The 18,071-nt window shown below is 58.6% G+C and overlaps 1 protein-coding gene and 2 long non-coding RNA genes across 9 annotated transcripts in view; 2 read left to right on the top strand and 1 right to left on the bottom strand.

Moving 5' to 3' along the window:
• Window positions 1-7,242, top strand: part of ARHGEF10L (Rho guanine nucleotide exchange factor 10 like) — a 109,967-nt gene extending 102,725 nt beyond the window's left edge. For all 7 annotated transcript variants that reach the window (XM_040645851.1, XM_040645852.1, XM_040645853.1 and 4 more), the window contains 2 exons: window positions 4,766-4,888; window positions 6,147-7,242. In XM_040645851.1, the coding sequence (XP_040501785.1) occupies window positions 4,766-4,888; window positions 6,147-6,682 (659 nt within the window). In that variant the 3' untranslated portion in view covers window positions 6,683-7,242. The remainder of the gene's footprint in view (window positions 1-4,765; window positions 4,889-6,146) is intronic.
• On the bottom strand, window positions 1,842-4,845 carry LOC121106421. Its single transcript, XR_005839047.1, has 3 exons — window positions 4,706-4,845; window positions 2,102-4,074; window positions 1,842-1,974 (listed from the first exon to the last, which is right to left on the bottom strand). It is a non-coding gene; the product is annotated as an uncharacterized LOC121106421 (long non-coding RNA).
• A 1,965-nt stretch (window positions 7,243-9,207) lies between the features above and the next one.
• On the top strand, window positions 9,208-17,471 carry LOC121099819. Its single transcript, XR_005831567.1, has 3 exons — window positions 9,208-9,393; window positions 15,824-15,939; window positions 17,295-17,471. It is a non-coding gene; the product is annotated as an uncharacterized LOC121099819 (long non-coding RNA).
• Window positions 17,472-18,071: the final 600 nt, after the last annotated feature.

Consider the following 18,071-nt stretch of genomic DNA (forward strand, 5'->3'; position numbering starts at 1 on the left):
GCTTCACTGTGTCAGCTTAAAGTGCACCTGCTGGTCCGCGGGCTCCCTTGTCCTTGGCTGTTCCCCTTTAAGGAAGGAAGGGCATTCGCTGTCCTTATGATATCAGAGCCAGGGAAACAGAGACCCGGGAGGTAAAATGACCGAAGGTCACACTGCCGAGGAGGCCCGAGCCAGGACCCTAATCGCCGCCCCTCACAGACCTACTGTACAGCAACCCCGGTCCTGGGCCTCAGTTTCCCCATCTGCACAGGGAGGGGCCGAGATCCGAGTGGGAGCTTGATTGTATGGCGTAATCAGACCAGAGCTGGAGTCAGGCTGGCTCTGCCACCCTCCAGCCCCGTGACAGGCAGCGAGCAGGGAACCTTGGGGGATCCCCGGTCCCCACCTCCCAGGGAGGTTGGGCCTCGTCTGGCAGTGCAAGGACAGCGCCCCACAGTCCCTGGCTGGAGGCGGCCCAGTCCCTGGCAGTGCCACCCACCAGCATCACCTTCATTCTCGTCCTCGGGGCCATCCCTGCCCCTCACTGCACCAGCTCCGCGGGCCACACATCTGGGATCCTTGCTGCTCGGCCCCACTGTCCTGTCCGTGTCCTTCCAGCTGCACCTGCTACCTCCAGCAGAGAAGTCCCCTCTCGCTCGCCAGACCTCCCTGGGGCTGGGCCTGGCACATCGGGGGCGGAGGCTGAGGTTCCCGGGCGCAGGGCCTCCCCAAAGGTCCCCAGGGGTTTCTGCCCTAGGCCCCCCTTCCCCAAGCCTGGCTGTTCCTGGTCTGCCACACCTGCCTGGCCAGGACCCCCCAACCCGGAGAGGAGCCGGGCCAGAGCTGCCGCAGGGGGAGGGCGTCTTTCCGCCCACCTCGCATCATGTCCCGGCGGAAGGACAACAGAGCAGGATTCTTCGCTTCTTTATTAGAGATATTTTTAAAAGGCTTTTAAGTATTTTTTTCTTCCCCCACACCACCAAATGAAATAATTGCGTAATTAGTAATAAATTTGTTCCTCTTCTAAGTGTGGATTTTTTTTAAAGGCGTGTTAAAAATTTATCACGCTTCCTTCCCCCGACCCCTTTCTTCCACTCATGTACCTGACCGGTATTAATGCATTTTTGAACCTAAACTCCCCCCTCCTCTTAACTAGACAGGTCATTAATAAAATGTTCTCCGAGAGCCTGAGCTTTTTAAAGTTGTATATCTCCAGATAGATGGCTTGGGTGAGTTGAACACTGCTGCATTAAGTCTCTGTGATAAAATATTTATCCACCATTAGAATTTTTTTTTTTTTTTCCTATCGGACTGTTTGTGAAGTGTCTTGCTCTTTTCCTTGAGGCAGACGGGGAGGAGGAAGGGCTTCCGAATGAGGTCTGCAGATGAAGTCATTTCTCAATTCTGGCACCTGCTGCCTTCCTCTTGTCGACTGGGTCTCGGTTGTCCAGTGGGGGCAGGGAAGATGCAGGGGCATCAGGGAAGGGTCTCTCCCTGGGCTCACGGCCCAGGGGCCCTGGAAGAGAAGTTGAGGTGGCAAGATGAAAAATGTGCCCCTGTTCGCTCTCTTGGCTTAATTATTTTTGTGGGTTTGTGGCTCTGATGGAGTCGATCGCAAGCCACGAGTCCAGGCCCTTTCCATCATCACAGACGTTATCCCAATGGCCTCCTTTTATTGATCGTACTCTCCGGGCTCAGAGCTGGGCCCGCTGTGTGTCTGTATTACACATACCTGTATAATTCTAATAATCATGGAGCGGGGTCGGTTTATAATCCTCCCTGATAGATGGGAGAAAGAAAGCGACTTGTCAGTTTGCACATCTGGTATGTGACATCAACGCCTGTGTCCTTTTTCACTTTTCTGCTTGCATTCGCTTGTCCTGGTACGCATTCCCTTGTGCACTCGCGGACCCTCGTGAGCCAGGGCGCTGGGCCGGGAGCTGGGGAATCAAGTCGGGGTGTGCAGATAAGCGGCTGCCCTCCTGAGTCTTCCATCTGCGAAGCAAGCAGTAAGAGAGCGATGGGGCCACAGAGACCTTGATCTTGGGGTCAAACAGGAGCCAGGCGGTCAGTAGGGGGAGTGGCAGCCTGCATGGACTCCGGGAGGGCGGGGAGCACTCACCTAATGGTTTGGCGGCTACACTTTGTGAACCGATCCAGGCGTGGGGAAGAGTCCCAGTTCCACAGACACCCAGACCCGCTTGTGAAATTGCCCTTGTTGTCCAGAGATGAGCTGGCTTTTCTTGCTGGGGTTTGCCTCCCGACGCTGAATCAGGACCGCGAAGAGGACCGAGTTTGGATCCCGTCGCCAGGCGCATCTGTCCCTTTGCCTGCGGACAGTTGCACGGGCGTCTCGAGCTGCACTTCTGGGAAACAGCGTGGCCTTCCACCCCAGGCCTGCTCCCCCATCTGAGTCCGAGGCACTGCCGTGCACCCAGCTGCTGGAGACAAAACACCCGGGAGTTGTCCTTGATTCCCGTCCTCTCTCCCTACCCACTCGAGTCTGTCAATGGGTCTGTCCACCTGCTTCAAAGCGGATCTCGAATGCACTGCTTCTCATCATCTTCCAGGCCACCATGGCGTCTCGCCGCCACCGTCTCTGCCTGGCTGGTCTGCTTGCTCCCTCCCTCCTGTCCTCTGCCACTCTGCGGCTAACGCGCTCCTCCAAACCGGGTCACCCGCTCCTCTGCTCAGACCTTCTAGTAGCTTCTCACCTGTCACAGAGTGAAAAGTCTGGTCCTTACCCTGGTCTGCCTGCTCTCCAGCTGTCTTGAGTTTTCCCCCATCCCTGAGCTGCACTGGCTGTAGTCTCTCCTGCCACCCACCCATTCTTGCCACAGGGCCTTTGCATGTGCTGTGCCCCCAGTCCTTAGCTTGGGACTTGGCATGGCTGCCTTGTCCTTGTCCTCCAGACTTCACATCCCCACACCTGCTTCCCCATCCTTCCAGAAAGCAGGGTGAGGCAGGAAACTCGGGAATCCTCCTGCCCACTCCCTGCCCCCTCCCCCATTTGAATCTTCTGCCTGGTATTTATGTGCCTTGTTTATGTTTTCACTTCCCCTTTCCCCTCTCTGGGTGGCACATACGGTAGGCACTCTTACAGTGAACACTGAATGAAATGAAACGTTCAGTGCCTCCGTCCCACCAGCCACATTTCCTGTGCTCACCAGCACATGTGGCTAATGGCTGCGGAATTGAACAGCGTGCTGGGTAACATTTCCATCATCATGGAAAGTCCTAGAGTGTTTGCTCCCCAGGAGCAGAACTGTGTGTGTGCGGCTCCCATCCGTGTGTCCAGCACTGAGTGCAGAGCCCTGTGCACAGTAGGCGCCTGGGATGTCCCGGGGTGCTGGGCGAATGGGTCAGTGATGGTAGAGCACACCGTGTTAGTGCTGCGTGAACCCCAACACGGTAGCCCCGGGGAGCCTCCCCGTTCTGCTCGGAGGAAGCCCATGCCCCTACCCGTGTGGAACCGCAGTCATTTGCTCAAGAGTGGAGTGGCGGCCGCAGTGTAGACGGTACTCAGCACACCGGAGCTCGGCTCCCACCCTGCACCCACCAGCTGGGTGACCTCTTTGGACCTTAGTATCCTCCTCTGGAAAAGGGGCGCAACATCCGTGTCTTGCATTTCTCCCAGCCGTCGCGAGGCTTCCGTCAGACCAGAGCAGGCTTATGTGTGGTTTAGACACCCCCAAAGCAGCCTTTCTCTCAGTATGGTCCCTGGACGCACAGCAGCTGTGTCACCTGTGCCCTTGCCAGAAATAGAGTCTGGGGCTCACCTCCGGGGTGCACGCCCGGCTTGATGGCCACCGCTCCAGGCAGCAGTTCACACATCCCGTGGGGTGAATGTGAACTTGCTTTCGGGGAAGCGTGAGCCCCTCTCGGTGGGGCAGGAGGGTTCAGCCCTTTAGGAAGGCAGCAGTCCGTGCGCAGGCCCTCCCTCGTGCCCCTTCCCGTTGGCCGGCAGTTTTAGCAATGGAACAACAGTAGTAGCGGCCGACGGGGCCTTTCTGTGTGTGCCGTGGGCCAGGCACTGGCTTCAGTGATTTGCGTGCCTTCGTTGACTCATTTAGTCCTCGGGACGAGGCGGTTTTGCTGGAGAGGAAACGGCACAGAGAGGCTTAGGGACTGGCCTGGGTCGTGTAGCTGGGAAGTGGCAGGGGGCCCGGGTTTGAGCCTGGCGCCGGGCCCTGGAGCCCACACTGTATGTCCCCTCCTGTAAAGAGCGGAGGGACCCCAGTGCTCTCCCTGCCACCGCCAGTCTCGCTAAAATGAAGAGACAGCACCAGGGGGACAGCCAGACAAGAACGAATGCGGGCTGACATCAGCAGCGCGCTGTTCCTGGCACGGAGTCGTCCGCCTCCCTGGAGGGCCGGGGGCTGCTGGGTGCGCTCGGCCTTCACCTGGGGGACAGGCCTACGTGGGCAGGACGGCCAGCCTGTGCTGGAAACCGAGGGGCTGCTATAGACTGCCAGCCCCCTGCTCCTTGTATCCGCAGCGGCCCCCGCCCCGTGCCTCTGCGTGCACCAGCGTCTGCTTCAGCCCCCCCACCCCACGGAGGGCCCCCGGGGGCCAGCACCGTGCTCTGTGGCACTACCCCCTCCCGTCCTCCCACAGCCCCACTGTACCTCAGCCAGGCCAGCCTCCCAAACCCAGGTCCTAACCACAGCCCTATCTAGCTTCCTGCTTGTCTCACGGGCGGAGCCGGACCATGCCCCTTCCTCACCAGAACTGGCTGCTGTCCCCCCAGGAGGGGTACTGCTCATGCTGGCTTCTCTCTCCACAGGCCAGAAGCACCTGTGTGTCACCAGCCTCCTGATCTGCCAGGGTCTGCTCTGGGTGGGCACTGACCAGGGTGTCATCGTCCTGCTGCCCGTGCCTCGGCTGGAAGGCATCCCCAAGATCACAGGTGGGGCTCTGGGAACCGGTCTCAGCAGGGCCCGGGAGTCAGCTGCAGATGGCCTGGGAGGGTGAGCCTTGTGCCAGGGGCTTTCCGCTCTCCTCTGACGTGGGGGCTCATTCTCCGATGCCCCCTGAAACCACAGGTGGGCCTGTGGCACAGTGGAGTTACGTCACCCCACCCGGAAGTCTCCCAGCGGCTTTTTGGGTCTCAGTTTCCTAATCTGGCCAATGGGCACAATGGTGTGTGTTGGTCAAGTGGCTTCAGGATTGGTGGAGACTCTTGACAAATGGCCGGGCCCCTCCTGTTCCCTCCCCATAGCAGCTTCAAAATGTCTGGGCTCCAGAGACCGACGTAACCGAGGGCTCCTGGGGATGGGGTCCGCCTGCAAATGTGTTCCAGTGGAGTAGTGGGAGGTCTTTCCTGTCGGGTGGCACTAAGGGCCAGGAGAACAAGGCCGGGGTCAGGGAGGACCCCAGAACCCCGGGCCCCTTTCTGCCTCTGCCCCGAGAGTGATGAGCAAGTGGTCTCCAGCTGCGGCTGGAGGGCCGGGGTAGGTGGGGTGGGAGGTGGAGGCCCTGAGGGCAGACCAGCCCAGCCGGAACAGGAGCCCCCCCTTCCTAAATTCCAGAGTCTCCTGTTTTCATCACATAGGTCATTTTGTTCCCTGAGGTCATTTTGTTCCCTGCGGTGTTGGTCCTTGGGTTGTAGGGGTGCATCGGGCAGAGACCCTGCCCCCCAGTGCTGACAGTCTCGTGGAGGCGGCTGAGGCCGGGTGGGGGGCAGGTGCTGTGACGGCAGGTGTTCTGGGACCGAGGGGCACCGAGACAGGGGTGCTTGGCAGTCTGTGGGTGGAGTCAAGGACAGGACGTGCCATGGAGGAGCCTGAACTGGGCTTTAGGGGACGGGGCGTAGCACCAGGTAGATGGGGAAGGCTCTCCGGGCAAGGCCGATGTCTCGAGCAAAGTCAGGAAGACCTGCGGCTGGCTCAGGTGGGGAGGGGGGGGGCTGCTGGTGCTTTCACACTGACAGTCCCCCAAGTGGTTCATAAGGTCACTCCTGTTCCCTGTCCCACTCCTCCACAGAAAGTAGCCCTAGAGTGTGGGAGAGCCCTCCCCCAGACCCAAGGCCTTCTGGAAGGTTCCAACATAGATTGCAGTTACCAAAACAATAACTGCCACCCAGAAAGTTCTCCGAGAGAGAAGTGTGGGTGCCTCCCCTAAAGCCCTGGGCCTTCGGGCCCCTTCTCCCTGTCCCTTTCTTACAGGGAAAGGCATGGTCTCGCTCAACGGTCACTGCGGGCCTGTGGCCTTCCTGGCCGTGGCTACCAGCATCTTGGCCCCCGACATCCTGCGGAGCGACCAGGAGGAGGCCGAGGGGCCGCGGGCCGAGGAGGACAAGGCGGACGGGCAGGCGCCTGAGCCAGCGCCCGCGCCCGTGAGCCACGTGGGCCGCGAGCTGACCCGCAAGAAGGGCATCCTCCTGCAGTACCGCCTGCGCTCCACCGCCCACCTGCCGGGCCCGCTGCTGTCCGTGCGGGAGCCCCCCGCCGATGGCTCGGCCCTGGAGCACAGCGAGGAGGACGGCTCCATCTACGAGATGGCCGACGACCCTGATGTCTGGGTGCGCAGCCGGCCCTGCACTCGCGACGCCCACCGCAAGGAGATCTGCTCCGTGGCCATCATCTCCGGGGGGCAGGGCTACCGCAACTTTGGCAGCGCCCCGGGGGGCAGTGGGAGGCCGGCCCCATGCGGGGAGACGGACAGCGCCCTCCTCATCTGGCAGGTGCCCTTGACGCTATAGCCCCCGCCCAGGCGCACAGCCGCAGGCCCTGCGGGCGGTCGGCAGTCGTGCGGGGCTCTTGGCCTGCCGGGGGCCCCTCCCGCCATCCGGGGTCCCCCCCACCCCGGGAGCACTGGGTAGACCGGCCTTCCAGGACCGCGAGGATGGGCCTGGATCTCCCTGAACTACCCTGGCAGAGCAGAGGAGAACTGCTTCCTTTTTAAAAAAAAAAATATTTCAGAGTGTTTGGGGGAGGAGTCTGGCTTTGGGGAAAGGTTACCTCTGGAGGAAATGGCCTTCTTTTTAAAAGCAAAAAAAAAGAAAAGAAAAGAAAAGAAAAAACACAAAACCTCACAACTGCGGGGCAAGCCCAGCGCCTCTCGTCCGGCCGAGCGAGCGGGGCTCAGAGGCGGCCACGCGCGTCTCCTGGAAGGGCGTGTGCGTGTGAGTGTCTGAGAGCGCGTGGGCTGGTGTGTGAATATATATAAATACGTATATATGGTGTATATTATGTGTATAAATGAAGTCTGTACATATCGGAGCTCTGGGAGATGCTGGAATAAAAGACAAGAATAACGTGAGTACTTGGATGGACTTTTTTTTGAGACGTGATGGGGAAGAAGAGACAGCTGTCACGAGATAGGGCTGTTCTGGAAGCAGGAGCGACATGGCTCCCAGCCCCAGGGAGGCCCCGCCACAGAGCACAGGCCCTAGAATGAGCTGTCTGATGCCCTCGCCATTGGCCACGGGTAGCTTTCTACTTTTGTAATTAATTAAAGCAAAATAAAGTCACAAATTCAGTTCACACTTTTCTAGTGTGTCTCGAAGAGCCCCACGGGGTGTGTGCCTACCGTACTGGACAATACAGATCTATTTCCATCATTCCAGAAAGTTCTCTTTGGCTCGAGAAGGGGCTCTTGGGAGCTTCTTTTCTGAATAATTTTTGAAGAGAAGGCTGCCCTCCCTGCTCTGGAATGGGATGGAGGCAGGCGGGCTTGACGCCTGTCCCTGCCCACTTGGGAGGGAGGAGAGCTGAAGAGTTTCACTGTGTGGAGGATGGGGGTCGGGGGCTATTGCTGTGGGCAACGAGGCGTGACGGGGAGGGGACGAGGGACGAGGGGATGAGTTCCAGATGGGGGCGGCAGAGCCCGGGCTGTGAGTGGGGCTGGCGGCTGGGGCTGCTTGGGGCCCCGGCTTCCTTTTCTGGCTCAGTCTCCACCCTTAGATTTCTGGAACTGCCTGAAGGGAAAAAAAACAACGCCAATACCCACCATCCAAGAGGGAAGTGTTTTCTCCATCTTCCCACCCACCACCTTGCTGGCATCTGTCCCCGTGTCTGTCCACCCACCTCCCGCCCACCTGTGGGGCCTCCCTTTCACACTCCCTGGCCGCGGCGCCAGGTGGCGGGGGAAGGAAAGCCGAGATCAGCGGGGTGGGAGGCAGCCCTGTCCACGAGACCCTGCTGGGCAGCTCCGTGGGCTTCCGTGGACACTCTGGGGACCCTGCGGGGAGAGCCACCATGGCGGGGGAGACCTCTTCAGCCAGGTCCTCACTGACTGGTGGGGTCTCATTCACGGGCTCATTCATCTCCTTCGCAAACCCCTTGGGCTCCTGTTCTCCTGGGCCCCCTGTTAGCTGGTGGGGCTGTGGAGGTGAGCAAGGCAGCGGCCACCGCACCCCAGGTGCAGGTAGAGCAGAGGGCAGGCGTAAGGGCCAGCGGCTGAGGGCTTGGGGGACGTCAAGGGTGCTGCAGAGAAAGGGGAAGGGCCTCCAGGAGGGAACAGCCTGTGCCAATGTGGGCTGTGCAGAAGTTGATTTCTGCCCACAGGCAAGTGGTCCAGCACGGGTCCCCGGGAAAGGGAGCGGGGAGCTGTGTCTGGGGGAACCATGACCCTTGACACTGACCCTACCGGACACTGGACATTCCGTTCCAAAATGCGCCCATCTTCTCTGAACCTCCTTTCCTGTTTTAGTATCAAAGGGAGATTCAACAGGGACCTGCTTGGGGGAGAGGAACTAAAGCGTACTGCACTCAAGCTCATTACCCAACACTGTCTGGGTCGGGCCCCCAGGAGGTGCTTTCTCCCCTGAGTCCAATGCTGGGTGAGACTTTTCCTAGGACAGTCACTGGGAAGTTGCGAGCGAGCCTGGGGGCTGGGATCTGGCAGGTCTGTGTCCATGGAACACCCACCGTGTGTCTTCCAGGGCGTCCCTTTGCCATCAGGCCTCAGTCTCCCCATCTCTAGAACGGGGACGATGGTGCCTCCCTCAGTGAATTGCCGAGGACAAGTGCCAATTCTCTTAGCGCCTCGTTCCAAACGACTTGAGGCAGACTGTCTGGTTAAGAAGTCCCCCGTGTGTGGGGGTGCCTGGGTGGCGCAGTCATTAAGTGTCTGCCTTCGGCTCAGGGCGTGATCCCGGCGTTATGGGATCGAGCCCCACATCGGGCTCCTCCGCTATGAGCCTGCTTCTTCCTCTCCCACTCCCCCTGCTTGTGTTCCCTCTCTCGCTGGCTGTATNTTTAAAAAAAAAAAAAAAAAAAAAAAAAGAAGTCCCCCGTGTGTGCAGGAGTGGGTGTCTGAGAACTCTGCGGTCCATTAGATCCTAGACCCTCAGATCACTCAGCTGAATGGGACCTGGGAGATCCGTCACCGAGAAACTGGGGGACTTAGCAACGATCATGAAATCATCGTACCAGTCAACAGCCCCTGTGCTGAGTCTCTGCCAACAAGGTGAGGACGGGCCGGGGGCATCGGAAGCGGCTCCGGAGACGTGAAGATGCGTGGAGGACGTGCCGGGCACGGGAGGGAGGGAGGCCCTGGCTTTAGGTATCGATCAGAGCAACAGTAACCGTAGCACTTTGGGAGTGCTCCTTCGTCCTCACAGCCGCTCCCCTGCCGTGCTCCCCTTGTTCTGCAGGTGGGGGACCCGAAGCTCTGGAAGTTAAGTAACTTCCCGAGGAAGCATCATGGCCAGACTCTCCCCCCCCCCCCCCAGACCACCCAGCCTCCAAGAGCAAAACTTTGGAGACAGACAGACCAGAGTGCCCAGTATGCTGTCCCCACTTACTAGCTGCGTGAGGTCAGGCAAGCACCTTAACCTTTCTGTGTCTCAGAGAGGACAGAACAACAGTCTAGGCCATGGGAACTGAGTATCATTCATTCTGCATTTATGGAAAGCCTGCTATGTGCCAGGGTAGACTGTTCTGGAGGGAGAACACCAAGGAGGGGAGGGAGAAATGTCGGAGAGGGGGCTGGTGATGTGTCCGGGGAGGCCACACTGAGGCGGTGACATCTGAGCCAAGACCTGGACGAAGAGCAGACATCAGGTCGTAGAACATTCTGGACAGAGGGAACAGCATGGGCAAGTTGCCGAGGCGGGAGTGTGGCTGGGGCGGCGGGAGCACGGGGCTGGCCGCGAGTTACCAGGTCGGATAGAGGAGGGACTTTGCCTTTTCCTCGGTGACCATCTGCCATTTGTCTTCACGATCACTTTCGGCTGCTAAGTGGAGGCTGCTCTGCGGGGAGCAAGGGTAGAGGCGTGGGAGCCGGGAGGCCACTGAGGAAGCGGATGCAATGTCCTGGGGCAGGCTGCTGCTGGTGGGACCATGGCGGCCACGGCGGACGTGCTGGATTCTGAGGCCAGCGCCCGCAGGCTTTGTGGATGGGGGGCAGGAAGAGGGAGAAGGGGAGTCCAGGATGACCCCGAGGTATCTGGCCTGAGCAGCTGGAAGGACAGAGTTGCCATTTCCTGGGGCGGGAGGTGGGGGAGACTGGGAATTGGGTTTGGGGCGTGTTGTACTGAGTTGCCACTGATCGCCTCGTGCAGGCAGGACAGTGACTGTGAGTTTGGAGCTTGACAGGGAGGGCCAGGTGAGAGACAGGTGTGAGTGGGACCAGCTCTCCAGCGAGCAGAGGAGGCGGGGGCTTGACGTCCTAGAAGCCACATAGCGAGTCAGAAGGAGGAGGGAGCCAGCTTCCGGGTCCGGTGCTGTGGACGGAACTGACCTTGGGAGCAGCAGGGGCCTGGGTGGGGTCTGAGGCCGAGGCGGGCTGTGTGCCTTCATCCCCTGCCCCTGCCTGAGAGGGAGAAGCGCTCTTGTTTCACCCCCAATGAGCAGGCACAAGTGGGGGCCCGTTGTCAGGAGGCAGGTGCGCCGGGCCCACCCTGCAGCTGGGATTCTGCGCAGCCGCTGATGGGGAATCTCGGCTGAGGGCAGGTTGATTACCCCGCTCGTGGGTAACTCAGCTGCCCCCCCCTCCTGCCGCCCTTCTGCACCCCCAGCGCCTGGGCTCTCACCAGCTGGGGCATCTGGGACCTGCAGGCCCAGCCCCGCCTCCACCCTGGTGGGCATGCAGGGGACACCGCGTCCTGCCCACGGTGCTCTGTCCCCCTTCAGGGTTCCTGACTTTCTCCTGGACTGGTGAGGGCCTCGGGTGTGGGGTGGGGGCGCCGTGTCCCTGCCCAGGAGCCCTGGTAGCGTCCAACTTCAGGCCGGTCCGCTCAAGTCTGTTCGGTTTCCGACTTGCTGTATGAACTGGGATTTCTTGCCGGGGAAAGTGGCTCAGCCACCCGTGGGCATCTCTGTGCTCAGACACTCTTGCTTTGTAAAAGGAAGTAGCTTGGCTTGTGTTCCCCCAGAAGCAGACGCGGAGAGAAGGATTTTGATTGGAACCATTTCTTAGGGAGGTGAGGGCAGGGCCTGGCAGGAGGGGAGGCCTGTGGGACAGGGAAGGGAAGGCAGCCAGAACGGGGCGTGTTGTGAGCGGGCGACCCGAAGTGGGGGCTCCGGAGACAGCGCAGAGCATGCCTCAGAGTCACCCCGGCCGCGGGGTGAGGACAAGGGGCCACATGTCCCCCAGCTACCGTCAGGGTGTCTCCAGCTGAGGCTTCAGCCAGAAGCATTAGTTCCTGGTGCTCCAGCCCGCCTCCTGGGTGGGCCAGAGAGAGAGACCCTGTGGCCCCCAGGGCTGAGTGCGCTGCCGGGGGACGTGTATGGGAGAACTGGCTTTGATAACTTCAAACTGTTTTCTTCTCAGTGAGGCCAGGCTTAAAGGAGGTAGTCTTGCTATGGATACAAAAATATTACATTTGGACTCAAAGCTGGTTGTCTGTTCTGGGTTGTACCCCCTGTCTCAGCCATTCCGGCAGCGGTAACAACTTCCCATGGGCTGGGGCTTCAACCATTTGTTTCTCCCCGTTCTGCATGTGGGGGAGTCCAAGGTCAAGGTGCCGGCTGACTCAGCGGCTGGTGAGAGCCCTCCTCCTGGCTTGCAGATGACTACCATCTTGCTGTGTCCTCCCACGATAGAGAGAGGAAGCTCTGGTCTCTCTTTCCTTTCTTACAGGGGCACTGATCCCATCGCGGGGCCCTGTCCTCATGACTTCATCACCTCCCGAATCCCCACCTCCAAATGCCATCACAGTGGGGGTTAGGGCTTCCACACGTGAACTTTGGGCGGGGGCATGAACATTTGGACCATGACGTGCATACGCACGTGTACGTGCACGCACACACAGACACATGCACGTTACCTGGCCTTGGCTCAATGGGGTGGGGACCAGGGAGACATCCACTCATCAAGATCTATAGGGGATGAAAATAAACCTCAGGTTTATCTTGCAAACAGATCACCCCCCTACATACACCTTCACTGGCTCAATCTAGGCTAGAGTCACTGGGGAGATGAGACTGTCTCTGTCCCATGGAATGTCTGGTCCAGTAAGCAGGATGCTGGAGGCCTTCCTGGAGGCAGTGACGTGTGGCTTTGGAGTGATACAGACTTGGGTTTGTAACTTGGTTCTGTCACATACTTACTGTGTGGCCTTAGATCAGTGACAGCCTTCTGTGACTCCGTGTCCTCAGCAGGGCAGCTATGGGCTCCCAGCCGTGAGGGGCCAGCCAGGCCCATGACTACTCTGCTACAGCCTCTGGTCCTGCCTCTGCTCTGAGAAATGAGCCAGAAAGGGAGGCAGATGAAGGAACGGGGGCTCAGAGGGTGTATAACTTGCCAGGGTGCGCACAGCCTGGGGAGGGGGAAGAGGGTGGTGGGGTGAGCTCTGCAATTTGCGGGGAGCTCTGGCTCTGGGAGGGACTGGGGTGGGCCTGGCTGGTTTCCAAACCCCGGACTCAAGAGGAGAAGCCCAGCTGTCCCTCCCTGCGGCCAGAGCAATGTCAGGCTCCTGGGGACAGGCTTCTTGCCCTGTCTGAGAGGGACTTGTCCTCCTGCCACTAACGTGATTTGTGTGACCCCCGTGTGGCCCCCGCCCCATGAAAGCCAGTACACACACCGACAAGATGAGGACCCGTGCCCTTGTTCTGTGGGGTAACAGCCTCTGCAGCCTGACTTCTGTGGGCTGATACCTGCTTTCTTCGGATTGCAAAGCATGTGCGTGTGTGTTCGCATGGCTGGTGGTTACACGGGGTCAGACCTGAGCTTCAGCCACACACGGTGGGGTATAAACAGCACTGACCGTGCTAGTCTGATGGGTGAGACAGAGCCACTAAACTGGAACGTTCTAAGTCTGATGGGGGAGAGGTGGTGGTTCTCAGGGAACTCTCAGTCTGATGGAGGACTCAAAGCCCCCATCACCTAGGCTGATAAGGAAGCTGCTAGTCTGATGGGGGAGACCTAGCCCTATTCTCAGGGACCTGCCCGTTTGATGGAGAAGACATAGTGTCTGCTCAGGAGGAGACCCTTGTCTGATGGGGGAGTTGCATTCCTGTTTTCAGAGGGTTCTCCAATCAGATGGTGGAGACTCCCGAGCTGAAGTGGGAGATAAATCCCTTGCCTTTGGTGAGAACCCAGTCCAAGAGGGGAGACAGGACCCTCAACCGCGAAGAGACCTAATAATGAGACACACAACAGAAACTTTTTTTAACAATGCCGACCTAATTACAGCGCTGCTGAACCACTCAAACTCCTCATTTACACATTCCTGGGGAAATGGCAAATAGCAAGAATGTGTAAATTGAGGAAAATTAATATAATTACCCGAGCTATTTCTTGTCATCTTTTCATATCAACAGAAACCACAAACCTTTCCTGGTGAGAAGCGTGGCCGTTACAGGCTCTCTCCTGGCGGCAGACAGCTGGCTCCCCCCCCCGCAGGGACCAGGTGCTTACAGGTGCCCCGCGCACCTGCAAGTCGGCCCTGACAGATGCGCCAGGCTCCGTGGTGGAGAGGGCTCTGGGCCTTGAATCGGGAGACGCGGTTCGAGTTTTGGTTCTGCCACTGGTTTGTGTGGGATCCGCAGGTCCCTGCACCTCTGGGAGCTCACGTCCTGCCGGCTGCTAGTCCAAGGGTGCTAATCCCACTATTGGGTCCGGGCACTGTGTCAACTGTGTGGTACCCTCCATCCCAATGAATCATCCCAATCATGCCCAGACGGCTTTATTACCCTCACTTTATAGACGAGGAAACCGAGGCTCAGGGAGGGGAAGGCACTTGCCAAGGGTCACACAGTGTAGAACAGGACCCCAGCCTACAGCCTCCATGCCTATACCCTTAACCCTGTACTACCTGCCCCCCAACCTTGGTGGTAAATGGGGCCTGTTTCCTGGCTCCGCCCCTCCACTTCGCCCCCTGAGGATGCCGTGCAAGGACAGATGCCTCCAAGCCACAAATGTTTGCAAACCCTTAGCCTTGGTCTTCTCTTCTAGAACGTGGGGATGTAAACAGCATTGTGTGCACGGGCTGTTTTGAGGATGAAAGGAGTTAATTCAGGTAAAATACTCAGGGCAGCTCGCGGCCCGTAGTGAGGCCTCAGCCACTCCGTGGTGATCAGCTCACCCCAGAGCTCCGCCAGGAGTCTGGATCTGAGATGCCCCTTTTTAGAGTGTCAGACGCCCAGGCATGCCGGGAAGCCCTTTGTACCTTCTGGAGAGAGGCATAGCTGCTTCAGCCGGCTTGGAGAACCCAGCAGTTTGTGCAGAAACTTCTATCAGCTCTGCTGGCTGAGGGCGCACAAGCGCCAGTGCCGCTCACCAAGCTTCTGTGGAGAAGAATGGCAAAGGGCAGTGAACGCCGCACTGACGAACAGACGTCCCGCTGTGGGCCCTGTAGTGGGTCCAGAAAGCAGATCACGTACGTTTGCAGAAAACGTGCTCTAGTTTGAGCCAGCGGTCCTTCAGCAGGTGTCTACTGCTGGCCGCTGGGTGCCAGCTTCCTGAGGGGGGGGGGCGGGGGGTCTGGGGCCTGGGCAGCGAATGAGTGGACATGGTCCCTGCCTTCCTGGAGCTGAGCCCCCAGTCTCTCGGGCAACAGAGGTTTGAAAAGATGAGGTTCCATGGCTCAGTGGGTTGAGCATCTGACTCTTGTTTGGTTCGGGTCATAATCTCGGGATCCGGGGATCGAGCCCCGTGTTAGGGGAGTCTGCTTGAGATTCTCTCTCCCTCTCCCTCTGCCCCTTCCCCTGCTTGCGCTCTGTCTCTGTCTCTCTCTAAAAATAAATAAATAAGTATTAAAAAAAAAAAGATGAGGTTCTTGGAGGTCCAACGTGTAGGGAAGAGAAAACTGGTCTTGGGGGTCTCACAGATGTGGAGTCTCCCACTCGCTGGCCTCGGTTTCTCTGGTTGTAATACTGACAGTCCCGTCCCAGGCTGCTGTTCCCAGACAAGGAGCGGTGTGTGTAAAGTGCTCAGCCCAGGGTCTGCTCACTTGGTGTGAGTGCTTTTTTTTTTTTTTCTTTTAAGAAACAGAGAGAGAGCGCACATGAGTAGAGGGGAAGGCAGAGGGAGAGGGAGAGAGAGAGAATCTGAATCAGTCTCCATGCTCAGCACAGAGCCCGACGTGGGGTTTGATCCCACGACCCTGAGATCACGGCCTGAGCCGAAATCAAGGGTTGGATGCTTAACCGACTAAGCCACCCAGGCGCCCCCAAGTGTGAGCTCCTCTTAGTAGTGACATCGATGTTGGACCTGACCGGCCCTGAGCAGGTGGGCTCCAGGTGCGCGGGGCTGGCAGGGGAGCATCCTCTCCCAGGGCCCCATCTGGGGGGAAGGGAGATTCAGGGGGCTCAACTGCGGGGGAACTAGGTGGTCTCCGTCGAGGCCTCCATGGGGCACTTCCCTCAGGAGCAGCTGGAGAAGTCACCTTGCCGCAGGTGTGGCTGGGCCTGCGTGATACCAGCCGTTCCACCGTGGCCGTGACTCTCCACAGCCTGGTGCTGTCGGTCCCCCTACTCGGATCAGAGGGAAATGTGGAAAGACGAGGAGCCGAGATCTTCAAGCACACTGCGCCAAGTTCTATGAGAGCTGCGGACCTCTCCTCAGAAGGTAAGTGTGATTCAAAGGCCCAGCTTTAAAAACAAACACGCAAACACCGCTCCACAGGGGCAGCACGATGAAGCTAGACCGTGTTGGCAAACCCAGGCCTGGGGGCTCCCGGTTCCAGGGGTTGGGATGCCTGTGGCCCAGGGTGGCCCCAGATGCCTGAACTCCATTCCGGAAGGTCTCCTGAGTTCTTTCCAGCCCAAACCTAACTCAGACACAACGGACAGACACAGTCTTCTTCCCCTGTTGTTTCTGTTAAATTAGGTGACCAGGCCCTTTTCTTTGGCAAATCCGGGGACATGTATTTGCATGCTGTTTTGCATAAATCAGGGAATCATTTGCATCTATTTGCATGCTTCTCTGATGTGAGATTCAAGAAGCCCAAACTCAATGTGCGTAAAATGAAACAGGTAGGTCGAGTCTGGCTCTTGGACTCCTCTAAGCTGGCCTGAACCCCACAGGCTGAGACGAAGGAGCTCAGACGGCCACTGGTCTCCTGGAGCTGGTCAGGCCAGGGAAGGACTCGGGCTAGCTCTCTCCAGGGATGCGCGGGACTGTGGGGGAAGGAGAGCTTAGGGCACCTGGATACAAAGAAGCTAAAGGAGCTGAGATGACACCGCAGGGCAGAGTGTCCTCCTCGGCCTGGAGCGGCCCCTCGAACAGGTGCATGCAGTGGGGAGCGACGGAAACCCTTCCACTGCATCCTCGTTATTCAGTAGCTGCTCTGTACCAGGCACCGTGCCGGACCTCTCACTCGGGTTGGCCCGTTTTCTCCTTAGAGCCTTACGAGGTGGGTTGTTACCGACCCCTTCTTAGAGATGAGGAAATGGAGATTCGGAGAGCCGAGGTGACCCATTCAAGCCTCCGTGACTGGTTTTTGGAGGTCCTGGACTCAAATACAGGCCGGTTTATTTCTAGAACCTTCCTGCCCAGGTTAAGGAGAGTGAGAAACTCTTTGGCAGCTCCAAGAGCATCTCTCTCTCTCCCAGACAAAGGCTCTCTCCTCTTTCCTGTGTTTCACTGGACTTTCTCCTGAGGAGGGAGCCCGAGGGCACCTGTGCCTCCAGAATGGCTTGGTTTCCATAACAGAGGTATACCTGCCGAGTCACAGGCCACCCCCAGGGAGCGGGTGGTGGGGCATCTCCCTTGGAGGGAAGGAACTTCAGCCCCCCTGCACAGACCTGCCACTGAGCAGAGTCCCAAGAGTGCTTCTTGAGTTCATTCACAGATGGGTGGACGTTAGGGGGCACTCCTGCTGCCGTTGTTCGTGCCACCCTCTGATGGGGGGATGGGGGTGGCGGTTAAAGGTGGTGAAGACTCTTTGACACTTTCTCCATTGAGAAGTGGAATATGTTTAGCTTGCTCTTGAGGCCGGGTTTTTCTTCATTTGGGAGTCCTGAGTTGCCACGTGAGAAGTCCAGCTACGCTGATGGAGAGACCACGGGGACATACCCATGGAGACAGACAGGGCCTGAGAGTCCCGGCCACGGGTGCCATGCACGCCACTGAGCCATCTTGGATGCGCCGTCCGGTCGTGTCCCCAGGTAACTACGGATCTGGATCATGTCTTGTCCACCAGCAGACCCACCTGCTCCCGGCAACCCAAAGAATCACGAGAGACCGTAGCAAAGCGCATTGCTTTAAGATGCTAAGTTTGGGGGTGGGGTATTTCATGTAAGCACATGCCCCTGCCTCTCCCGGTAGGAAAAGCATGCTTTTCGGATGCTGCCTTGCCTGCTCACCTGGTGGGGTGCCAGTCATCATCATACCTTGTTCCCGCAGTCACAGGAGTGGGCTGGGACCCAGGCCTGGTCTGTATACTGTCTCACCCCTGGCAATAGTGACTGGACCGGAGAAGAGCATATGTCTCCAGACAGACCAATCGGGGCCCTTCCCTGGCTTTATATATTGATGCTGGGGGAGAGAGGCTCTGTTTCTTCTGGGGTTGCTAAGCCGGGGGGATGTCAGCCTGGAAGCTGTCTGTGGTCCCATTCCCTGCCCCCATCCCTATGTCAGCTCAGTGTGGAGCGCCCCTCGCCACAGCGGGAGGGAAGGAGGTGAGCAGGGACAGAGGGGGTGGTGCGGTGACAGCTTTGGGTTCTTGGTGTCTCTGGGCAAGCTCTCCCTCCGGACTT

This window comes from Ursus maritimus, unplaced genomic scaffold (assembly GCF_017311325.1).
Source record: "Ursus maritimus isolate PB19 unplaced genomic scaffold, ASM1731132v1 scaffold_32, whole genome shotgun sequence".
Lineage (NCBI taxonomy): Eukaryota > Metazoa > Chordata > Mammalia > Carnivora > Ursidae > Ursus > Ursus maritimus.